Genomic DNA, 12,190 nt, shown 5'->3' with positions numbered 1-12,190 from the left:
TAGCAAACACCTTTTCAGCCTTTTTGGAGAAAGTGTTAATTCCCTGCTCCTCTGTCCCTTGGCCTAGTGAGTAAATTATATTAATTCATTTCCTATATTGTACCATCCCTGCATTCCTGAAATAAGCCTGCTTTGGTTGTATTGCTGGGTACTATTTGCTAATAATTTATTTAGGATTTTTAGATTTATATTCATAAGTTTTCTTTTGTGTGTGTTTTATCAGCTTTTCATATGATGATCATGCAGGCTTTACAAAAAGAGTATTGTGGTTTTTCTATTTTCTCTGTGGCCCAGAGAAGTTTATTTATTTATTTATTTATCTTGGGCCACACTTGTAGCATACGAAAGTTTACAGGCTAGGGGTCAAATCAGAGCTGGAGCTGCAGCTGCCAGCCTATGACACAACAACATTCGATCTGAGCCACACCTTTGACCTATGCCACAGCTTGTGGCAGTGCAGGATCCTTAACCCACTGAGCAAGGCCAGGGATCAAATCTGCATCCTCGTGGATACTACTTAGGTTCTTAACCCGTTGAGCCACAATGGGAACTGCTGGAGAAGTTAAAATAGAACTTGTCTATTCCCTAAAAGTTTGAAAGAATTCACCTGCAAAAACCTCTGGGCTTAGTGCTTTTAAGGGAGAAGGTAAAGGTAGCTTTGATAATCATCTAAATTTCTTCTATGGTAACAGGAATGCTTAGATTTGCAGTCTCTGCCAGGGGGTTGGCTCACATCATTCAGCTTAGCCAGATTTCCTAACTTCTGCTCTTCTAAAATTGTTGTTATTGTGCTGAAAGTGGAGCTAAATGTTCTTATAATTCTTTTAATGTCCTTTTCCAATAGTGTTTTGGATACATCTACTATGGAGACTGGTCATACTTAAGATACCTGGTTCTGTGTTTTTAGATGTCAGCCTTCGTTCATGAGCCTTATTGTGAACAAAACCGCCAAGAAGGCCCAGAGAATTGAAAGATAAATAAACCTAGATCCTGAGGAGTTCTGGGCTGCAGAGTTGATACAAAGGAATAATCACAGCTAGAGTTAGTGCCTTCCTTTCAGAAGAGAGACCGGTATAGCTAAGGGTGAGATGAGATAAACTCACTGCAGGTATGTCCCTTACCAGCTGATTAGATAACAATCCATTTTATAAGACAGAAAATGTACAGAGGCAGAGTCAGGGCCCCAGGCTGCGTCAGACCTGGGGGCGGAGGGGACAAACTGGGGCCTGCTCCTCCAGGCTCTGGCCCCCTAGAGACCGGTAGTTAAAGCTATGTCAAGAATGAGAGCAAGGCAGAGTATGGGATGTGATGAATTAAAGCAGCTGGCCTGGAGCTTCAGCATGGGTATTGCTCATATACAATCAGCACAGATGCCTGGGCCAGGCCAGGGCCCGAACACTCCCCTACGCCTCTTTCCCTGTCTAACCTTCGTTGGGATGGCCTTTTTAGGGACTGTCTTACTTGCTGTTCTTGCTGATCTTTAGACACTCTGTTCTCTAGGATCCAAGCTGCCCTTATCTCATTCAGCTGATATTTGGTTAGATGGCAGGCAGTTGCTGCCTTCTCAACGATTGGGAAGGTAAATAACAAATAAACAGGAAGGCTCTAAAACTAAAAAGGGCTGCCCAAGAGGCTCATAAATCACATTAAAGCTTTTACATTTTTGTGAATGAAAACTGTATTAAAAATATGGTATTGAGTGGCGTTCCCTCATGGCTTAGCAGGTTAAGCATCTGGCATTGTCACCGCTATGGCTCAGGTTTGATTCCTGGCCCAGGGACTTCCATATGCCCCAGGCATGGCCTAAAAAAAAAAAGTATTGAGTAAACAAAATAAAACAAAAACATAGGCTTTCCATATCAAGCAGCTTCTTTTTCAGGTACTTTCTGGAAGACAGCCATGTATTACTTGGCAAACTCTAATTTCTCATTCGACCCACTTTGGATATTATAAACCTTGATGAACAGCTATGGAACTAGTAATACTATAAAAGCAATTCAAGAACAGGATGAAACTTTGTACAAAAGAGGCAATAACCAAACCAAACAAACCCTCTTACCTATGTCCGCATGGCTTCAACTGTGTGTCTGCTACCTCATCGCAACACAGGGAGCAGCAGTTTTCCCGGATACTGACTTGCTTCAGCAGAGCAAGACGCCTGTGCCTGAGAAGAAAGCACAGTTTGGAATTCATTTCATCAACAAATAAATGCGGCCTGTTGGCAGTGCTGTGTACAAAGTGTTCTGAAAAAGCTCTGTGCGTGGTGAGTCTACCAAAGCTTATTCCTTAAGCTTTGCTCAGTAAGGTTTTCACACAAGACATCTCATTTCAACCTTACAATGATTTTCTAAGATAGCGAATGAAGGAAGCATGGCCAGTCCCATTTTACAGAGGAAAAGGACAAGGAAATGATTTGTGTAGGTCACTCACGGTAAACAGGTTTAGGAATCAAATTCAAATCTTTTGGTTCTAAGTCCAGGGCTCTCTTTATTGACCAGCAAAATTTAACCTTTTAAGCCACACATTTCTAAGTGTTTGATGAAATGCACAGAGCATTTCCCAAGGAAAGTTCACACACAATTTTCAGGGTGTTTATGAGAGCCCCTCATAGTAACCCTGGAAGTCTAGACACCTCAGATTAGAAGCCTTGCATTAGACTTTCACTCAGCTTGAAATGCAAAAGCAACAGGGAGAACTGTGCTGCTGAAGGTACAGCCGTGATGGATGGGCAAGAAAAACAGGAAAGATTCATTCTGTTTGTGTAAGGGCTTACTTCATGCCAGGTACTGTTCCAAGCCTTGGAGATTCAGCAGTGAAGAGAGGACTAAAAAAGTATCTCTGCCTTCAGAAAGCTTACACTCGGGATGGGGTGGGGTGGGGGCACACAGACAAAAAATCAGATTAAAAAGTAAGATATTCAGAATTTTAAATGCTAATGAGCAGTATAAAGAAAAATAAAGCAGGAGTTCCTGCTGTGGCACAGTGGGTTAAGGAGCTGGTGTTGCCACAGCTGTGGGGTAGGTTGTAGCTGCATCTTGGATTTGATTCCTGACCCCAGGAACTTCCATATGCAGTGAGTGAGGGGGAAAAAAAGAATATAGAGAAAAATAAAGCAAGAGGAAATATAATGCCACTTTTTCTTGTCTTTTTTTATTAAAAAAATTTTTTTTAAAAGCCATTTAAAACATAGCAGCAAGGGAAGGTCACTAACATGACATTTACATAAAGACATGAAGGGGTGAGTGAGTGAGCCTTGTGGGTATCTTGTAGAGAAACCATGATTTACAATAAAAAGTACATATTTTGTCTTCATCTGCATGCTTGGCACAGATTCCTAAAACACTTGATGTTTCTTAGTTAAAAGAGCCAGAAAGCCCTTTTGCTATATTAATGAGGTGACTTTCTGAAAGCCCCCTAGTACCTAAGGATGGGGTTAGGAACTGACCTGTTGATTAGATGGTTGAAACTTTCAGTTCCCCTCCACCACCTTCCAGGATGGGAAGAGGGGCAGAGACTGAGTTCAAACACCAAGGGCCAAGGATTTAAGGAACCAGGCCTATGTAATGAAGCCTCTGTACAAACCCAAAAAGACAGGGTTCAAAGAGCTTCAGGGTTGGTGAACATGTGGAAGCAGGGAGGGTGGCATACACAGAGAGTCTCTTCCTGAGTGCCATCTTTTTATAATAAAGCAGTAATCTAGTAAGAAGTAAACTGTTTTCCTGAGTTCTGTGGTGGTAGCTCTAGCAAATTAATCAAAGCCAAGGAGGACACCATGGGAACTTCCAGGCCCCAGCCAGCTGGTCATAACCTGGACTTGGGATTGCATCTCAAGTGGGAGAGAAGGGCAGGCTTGCAGGACTGAGCCCTTTCCTCATGGGATCTGACTCTACCTCTAGGTAGAGAGTGTCAGAATCGAGTTAATTGCTGGGCAGCGTTAGAAAACACACTGGATCATTTCCAGTAGAAGGAATAATTCTAGCAGCAGAACATTCTGGTACAAAGGCCTAAGGCTACAGTAGCAGACATGGTGTGTTTCACGAACAGCAAGGAGGCCAGGACAGCGGAAGTAGCGGGAGCATGAGAGAGAGGGTAGGAGATAAGGTCAGAGAAGTAATACAGGAGGGGAGAAATCTTATAGAGCCCGGAAGGATTTCAGCTTTTATCTTTTTTTTTTTTTTTTTTTTTCCATTGTATTGACTGTGCCCATGGCATGCAGAAGTTCCCAGGCCAGGGATTGAACCCAAGCCACAGTAGCAACCCAGCTGCTGCAGTGATAATGCCAGATACTTAACCCACTGTGCCACAAGGGAACTCCATTAAGCATTTATCTTAAGTGAAATAGGAAGCCTCTAGAGTCTTTTGAGCAGAGAAGTACTTGATCTGATTTATGCTGTAACAAAGTCAGTCATTCTGGAGGCTGTGCTGCATAGACTGAAAGGGGTCAAGGCAAGAACAGAGACTCTTTGAGGGCAGGACAAAAATAATACAGGTGGCAAATGATGGTGGCTTCAGCCATGGTGGAGGCAGTAAGAGAGCCAAGAAATAGTTGAATCTGGGACACATCCTAAAGGCACAGCCCACAGGATATGCTGAGGAATCTTTCACGGAAATGGCAGAAAGTTATACTCTGCCTTGTTAAGGATACTCGAGGATTATGGCCAGGGAAACTGGAATGACAACGGAGCTATTAACAGAGATGAGAGAAAACTGTAGGAGAGGCAGGTGGCCGTGACTGGATGACTACTGTAGCTGAGAGGTGGGAGTATGATGCTTCACTGCGCCTTTTTTTTTTTTTTTTCCCCCTTTGGTGAGTATTTGAAGTTTTCCAAATAAAAAGTTTAAGAAGAAAAAAAAAAAAAAAAAAAAAAAGAATGAATGGATGAAGCAGTGGAAACACAGAGTATATGCAATACAGAACAATTTACAGATGCCAGGTGGAAACAGGGCCATGAGCTCCTGCCCTGAAGACAGAAAATACTGTTCCAATGAATAAAAGCTTTTAGAATGAATATATTCTAGAATATTTGAATGTAAAATAAAATATTTTATGTTCTAAAAGCTGAATGTAAGCTTTCAGAACATGGGCTGAAAATATTAATGGCATAGAGATCAGCTGCAGGCACATTCACACTTAATGCCCCAATTTGTAACTAAGTGCAACTGTAATGTTAAGGGCACAAGGTACCAGTAGGAGCCTGGCATTAAGGAGGCCACTCAATTAGTCTCTGACAACTCCTATCTCAGTGTCACTGTCAGAGACAACAAAGTCTAGTGCAGTAGAGAACTGCCCTAGCTTGTAACTCTGCTGCTCTTATTCAAAGCAGGCTGCACTTTGGGTGCCAAAATGATGTGGTACTAAGTACACAGAAGTTGCCCAAGAAAGACCTTGAGACAGCTAGTGCTTACTGCCGGCTGACGTTTGGAAAGTTCAGTTCTGCAGGGGTGGTTAACTAAATGCTGAAGCAGTTTTACCGAAGGCCAGCCTCCAGGGGCAACTCTCAGATGGGTAAGTCGTTCCTTTTAGCATGTGTGTATGAGAAGGCCGACTTAATTACAGGCTGCATCTAAGAGGACCGGCTACATAAGAAAGTAAGGGGGTACGACGGATGAAAGAGGGAGCACACTTCCACCAAGGGAATTTACAGTTCAGAATCCCTGTCAGGCACCAAGACAAACTGAAGGGAAGTTCTAGGCATGAACCTCAGATCTCTGAGCTGGGATATAATATACCTTCCTGGTGTATTATGGCAGCTCTACTCCTGCAGGCAGGGCTGTCGTCACTATGTGACATTTTTAGTTCATCTGGAAACTGCTGAGCCATGCTCTAGGCTTGGGACGCTGAGTCCAAGGTGAAGTACAGCCCAGAAGGGCTCTTTATAGACGGGCTTTTTTGAGCCCGAACAGGAGCCAGGATTACAGTGTTACGTTATTGATACCTTTAAGGACATAAAAGCCCAACAGTGGCTACACCATTGGCTGCTGAGAGAGACTCTGTCATCGACACAACACATCTGGCATTAGCAACAGGAACACCCTTCCTCACCCAGGCCCAGGAGGCTGCTCTGTTAAAAAGTGATAAACTTTGGCTCATACTGTGAAACAAACTTCAACTAGAAGTAATTACCAGGAAGCAGCTGCAGTCTTTCCCAGCTTAAAGAACAGACAACGTTCATCTCATAAGGAAGAAAAGCAGGCATTCTTCCAAGGATGCGATTAATGCCAATCACATCTTTGGCAAAGGGCTGTGAAATTTTATCCAAGATGGCATTCACTGTCCTAATGGCTGTAGAACAGTGCTGGCATCTTTGTCACGTCGTTAAAACCCAACAATAAGTCTCTTTCAATAAACCCAAGTCTGTTAAAAAGATGCACTTGATTTTCTAATATTCAAGAGTTTTATACTGACATTCAAGTTAAGTTCGTTTGTAGGATTTTTGTGTATGCGCATGTGTCTTATTATCTGATTTTTATACCAGTATTACTTCCAGCTTAGACCACTTACTTGGAAGTGCTCTTTCTGGGTTCTGTAACATTTTAAATAGCAATGAAATTATCTGTTATTTAAAGATTTGGTGGAGATCTTCTGTTAAACATCTTCTGTTAAACACCTGATGTTTTGGGGATGACACAGCTCTTAATTTGTTTCAATTAATTTTATAAAAATAATTGCTTTATTTATATCTCTTCTGGGATCTGTTTTAGTAATTTATATTTCCTAGGAAGCCATCCTTTTTAGTCAGGCCTTCAAAATTATTTGCAAAAGTTGATAAAAGTCTCTCAAATTATTTTAATTTCTCATGAGATGCAAATGAAAGTCTGGAGCTGGCCTAAGTAAATGCCTTACCTTGGCAAAATGATTTTCTCTTCAGCTGTTAGGAAGGCGTAGTCATTAAAAGTGCTAAATTTCATAGATGGTGGATATTTGAATGGTTTTGCTCCAAAATTGAACTCACATTGTTGATATGACATGAAACTAGCTGCAGCAAAAAATCCAGATCTACAAATAAAAATGAGCAGAGGTCAACAGAATTCATAAAAACAAAGTAAAGCTCATACATACAAAGTGGTTTTCAGAAAGTCCGAACAAGTCATATCCTAGCAGAAAGGAAAGGTGACAGATTCTGTTTACTAACCGATACAGGACTGTGAATCAGACAATATCCTGCTCTTGCCTCCCTATGTCAAACTCTGGGATGGTTTTAGGTACGATCAGGTGGGTCCCCAATTACTTGAAATAAAGTGATTTCTCATCACAACAATATAAATAGACATTTTTTTTTTTCCTTGAGGAAAGTATATTCCATGCATCTACTCAAATTTGTGACTGAGAAAAGGTACTTACACAGTAGATGAAAAGACTTGCTTCTCTGGAGGCAGCTGGTTGCCATTTAAAAAGAAGATCATTTGCTTTTCATTCAAGTCTAACAGAAATCCTACTGTGTCTCCTAGAGGATAAAGTGAAACACTGTTAGGATATGAAGATTCTTTTATCTCAAGGGTTTTAAGGTCACTGTATTAAAGTCTGCATTTAAGCCAGACTTTATTCAGTATCTTCATCCTTCTTGCTTCTTCTGCAACTGATCTGACCCCTTTATATCAGTATTTTAATATACCTTTAAGAGGAAAATGCTGCAAGTTAATCTATGAGAAGCCATCTATTATAAGATGCACCCAATTTCAAAGATATTGAAATGTGGGGAAAATGTGTATTTGGGGATTATATGGTAAAATAAAACCAGGTACTTCTTTGCTTCTCTGGTAAGAATAAAAACTCCCTGAGATAATAACAGCCCCCTAAATGTTTTTTTGTGGGTTTTTTTTTTTTGGTCTTTTTAGGGCCACAGCTGTGGCATATGGAAGTTCCCAGGCTAGGGGTCAAATCAGACCTACAGCTGCCGGCCTACACCACAGCCACAGCAAAGCAACACAGCATCTGAGCCACGTCTGTGACCTACACCACAACTCACGGCAACACCAGATCTTTTAACCCATTGAGTGGGGCCAGGGATTGAACCCGTGTCCTCATGGATATTAGTCGGGTTTGTTACTGCTGAGCCATGATGGGAGCTCCATTTTTTTTTTTTTTTTTTTTAATTTACAGTTACACCTGAGGCACATGGAAGTTCCTGGGCTAGGGACAGCTGTGGCAATGCTGGATCCTTAACCCACTGTGCCGGGCTAGGTATCAAGCCTGTAGCTCCACAGCAACCTGAGCTGCTGTAGTTGGAGTCTTAGCCCATTGTGCTACAGTAGGACTCCCTGTTTTTGTTTTTAATAAAAGCTTTCAACTTCACTTATAATTTTTTTTTCTTTTTTTTTTTTTTTTGGCCAGGCCCACAGCATTTGGAAGGTCCCAGGCCAGGGATCAAACCTGTGCCACAGCAATGACATGAATCACAGCAGTGATGCTGCCAGAAAAACCTGTGCCACAGCAGTGACGCTGCCAGATCCTTAACCCACTGAGCTACCAAGAATATCTGGTTTTGCTTTTTAAATGTCAAAGATAAACACATGAAATTACACAGTGATGAAAAGAAAAGGTGGACACTCAATGGTGGTAGAGGAAAATCTGGCAATATATAGCAAAACCTTGAAATTCTGTATCCCCCCTGCCAGGAAGATTCACTTCTAAGGCTTTATCCTGAAAAAAAAAAAATCTAGACTGGTGGAGCTCCCACTGTGGCTCAGCAGTAACAAACTTGACTAGTATCCATGAGGACTCGGGTTAAGGAATCAGCACTGCTGTGAGCTGTGATGTAGGTTGCAGATGAGGCTTGGGTCTGGTGTTGCTGGGGCTGTGGCGTAGGCCGGTGGTTACAGCTCCAATTCGACCCCAAGCCGGGGAACTTCCACATGCTGCAGGTGTGGCCCTAAAAAAGATGATGCTATTGATATGATCTATTCTTGCTAAAATCCTAGAGCCATGATTGAGAGTCCTTGTAGCCTATGCCCCTGTAGCATTCAGAGCCTGTGGAGAACTGAGGCTTGCAGAAGTGTTTGAGGCCAAGAGTGCTCGTTATCCTTAAAAGCTGCTTTAGAGACGCCCAGAATGTATCCAGTGACCAGTGCTGATTCTCTGAAAATAACCTCATTTTAACAGCATTAGAATTTAAATCCCCTGTTATCTTCATGGCTGCTTTGATTCAAGATAAATACTCAGAGAGGAAACTAGAATTCTTTATTTTCTTTTGGTCTTTTGAACCTGAGGCATATGGAGGTTCCCAGGCTAGGGGTCCAATCCGAGCTGAAGCTGATGGCCTACACCACAGCCACAGCAACTCAGGATCCAAGCTGCGTCTTCGACCTACACCACAGCTCAGAGCAACACCAGATCCTTAACCCACTGATCGAGACAAGGGATCAAACTCGCATCCTCATGGATGCTAGTCGGGTTTGTTAACTGCTGAGCCATGACAGAAAGGTGAATTCATATTAATCCTAAGATGATCATTTCTCCTCTAAATTAAGAATTTCATAGTCTGAAATGGTTTGTTAAAGGAAGGGCTCCATCAGAGGTGAAGACCAGGACAGTGCTGTTCCCACCCACATTTAGACTTTTCCCATTAGAACCTTTTAAGGCCTAACAAAACAGATGCCTCATCATAACCAGATGTCTCAACCTAGTCGATAAATTCAGGATGGAGAGGAATGAATACCTTCTTTCCAGCAGGGGTGCAGGTGAGGCTTACTTCTGGCGTTGTACCAAATCAGCTGCCGGCAGCCATCGTATGCACAGGAGTATTCGTCGTCCCCAATGCCGTAGCCTTCCTGGAGGGAGACAGTGTCCAGAAGATTAGCAAGGCTCTGTTTCTTTTGTAAGCATGAACCTGGTGGCTGGAATTCTAAGCTCTGTGGATGAAGGGAGAGAGCCTACAGTTCTCAGAAGATACCAAAATTCTGACAGAGTCAGAATAGATGAGTTCACCAACATATTTCTGAACTTTCACAGTTGTTAGTTCATTTAATTCTCATGAACCACCTTGAGGCAGGTGGCATTAAATTTCATTTTCAGAGGAGAGCAAGGCTCAGAGGGGTCAACCAGCTTGCCCCAGGGCATATTACTAAAAAAGTCAAGATTGGACCTTGGAATTTTCTGATTCCAAGGCTGCTGTGGACAAACACCTTTCTTGCATTTGTAGACTTCAAAACACCCACATGCTCAGAGATTTAAAAACTGGAGACAAGAGAAAGGTTATAGTGGATAATCAGCTAACAGGTATTCTGAAATATCTGAACATCATACAGGTCCTTGACAGCTTTTATTACTGACTGCCTTTTAATTATTTTATTGTTAACATAAAAGGGTGTGTGTGGGGGGTTCCCTTCTTGGCTCAGCATGAACGAATCTGACTAGCATCCAGGAGGACACAGGTTTGATCCCTGGCCTCGCTCAGTGGATTAAGGATCCAGCGTTGCCGTGAGCTGTGGTGTAGGTTGCAGATTCGGTCTCAGATGCAGCTTAGATCCTGAGTCGCTGTGGCTGTGGTGTAGGCCAGCGGCTACAGCTCCAATTTACCCTCTAGCCTGGGAACCTCAATATGTCACAGTTGAGGCCCTAAAAAAAAAGGACCAAAATAAAGGGGGGGGGTTGGTAGGATCTTAAGAAATTATTTTGAGTACTTATAAGAAAAAAAATAGAAGAAACAGAGGAAACATGCAGATCAGACATGCTATCTTTTCCCCCTCCGTGGTATGCAGCAACCTGATGTGGGATTTCAGCTCCCAGACCAGGCACTGAATTTGGGACACAGTGGTAAAAGCGCCAAGTCCTAACCATTATGAACAATTGCTATTTTTAAGGATCAGTGGTGAAAGATTCTAGTGCAGAAAGGCATTGAACATGTGGGCCAAATCCAAGTAAGATCTCAGATCCTGGTGATGACCTGCTTGTTCTAAGAGATAAATAATGCAGTGAGGAGACAGGTTAGAAAAAAGGCTCCAACATGCTTCTTGAAGACTGGGACCAAAACATAGCAGAATTCAGATGAGCGTTCTCTAAAACAAGGCTTCTGAATTAGCTGTTCTGAATGCACCATTCAGACCACTCAAGAGTTAAATGAACTTGCATTAAGTTCTCAGCAAAAGGCCGAGAAGAAATTTACCAGTCTGTTAGAAAGAACATCTTGCTTGGAGCTCCCATCATGGCTCAGTTGTTAACGGATCTGACTAGGAACCATGAGATGGTGGGTTCAATCCCCAGCCTCACTCGGTGGGTTAAGGATCTGGCATTGCCGTGAGCTGTGGTGCAGGTTGCAGACGAGACTCAGATCCCACGTTGCTGTGGCTCTGGTGTAGGCCAGCGGCTACTGCTCTGATTAGACCTCTGGCATGGGAACCTCCATATGCCGCAGGTGCAGCCCTAAAAAAGACAAAAAAAAAAAAAAAAAAAAAAGAATACCTTGCTACTACCCCTTTTGGAGCCTGAACAGATAAGTAAAAAAACTAATTTTTTATTTTGTAGGTGTTGGGGCATAGGCAAAAGGCAAGCAACTCTTTTTTTATCTTTCTTTCTAGGGGCCCACAAGTGGCGTATGGAAGTTCCCAGGCTAGGGGTCAAATCAGAGCTGAAACTGCTGGCCTTCGCCACAGCCACAGCCACAGCCACAGCAACTGGGAATCCAAGCCGGGTCTGCGAACCACACCACAGCTTGAGGTAACTGAGTGAGGCCAAGGATCGAATGCACATCCTAATGGATACTAGCTAGGTTTGTTTCCACTGCACCACAAAGGAAGCTCCTCTATCTTTCCTTTTCTTTCTTTCTTTCTTTCTTTCTTTTTTTTTTTTTTTTTTTTGTCTTTTTACCTATTTCTAGTGCCGCTCCCACGGCATTTGGAGGTTCCCAAGCTAGGGGTCGAATCGGAGCTGTAGCCGCCGGCCTACACCACAGCCACAGCAACACGGGATCCGAACCGCGTCTGCAACCTACACCACAGCTCACGGCAACGCCGGATCGTTAACCCACTGAGCAAGGGCAGGGACTGAACCCGCAACCTCATGGTTCCTAGTTGGATTCGCTAACCACTGTGCCACGACGGGAACTCCTATCTTTCCTTTCTAATGTCCTCGGAAGTTCTCCACAGACACTTGAAAGAAATTCCTGGAAGATTCCTAGCCACCAAGAATTGGTTAAGAGTGGAATTTACCATGCAATGTCTTCTATGCTTGGATGAATATCATAACAGTGTGGTA

General features: G+C 42.8%; 1 protein-coding gene across 3 annotated transcripts in view; it reads right to left on the bottom strand.

The window, feature by feature from the left end:
* RSPRY1 (ring finger and SPRY domain containing 1) overlaps positions 1–12,190 on the bottom strand; it is a 49,911-nt gene that overhangs the window by 3,450 nt on the left and 34,271 nt on the right. For all 3 annotated transcript variants that reach the window (XM_021093906.2, XM_084959817.1, XM_021093907.2), the window contains exons 11-14: positions 9,657–9,768; positions 7,343–7,445; positions 6,845–6,997; positions 2,060–2,164 (exon numbers count right to left, since the gene is read on the bottom strand). In XM_021093906.2, coding sequence (XP_020949565.1) covers positions 2,060–2,164; positions 6,845–6,997; positions 7,343–7,445; positions 9,657–9,768 — 473 coding nt within the window. The remainder of the gene's footprint in view (positions 1–2,059; positions 2,165–6,844; positions 6,998–7,342; positions 7,446–9,656; positions 9,769–12,190) is intronic.

This window comes from Sus scrofa, chromosome 6 (genome assembly GCF_054392235.1).
Source record: "Sus scrofa isolate SSC_HxYL_T2T_F1_AM1 chromosome 6, Sscrofa_HxYL_maternal_Yorkshire_Landrace_v2.0, whole genome shotgun sequence".
In the NCBI taxonomy this organism is placed as follows: domain Eukaryota; kingdom Metazoa; phylum Chordata; class Mammalia; order Artiodactyla; family Suidae; genus Sus; species Sus scrofa.
Note: the sequence above shows the minus strand (reverse complement) of the source record. Positions and strands in the feature narration are given on the sequence as shown.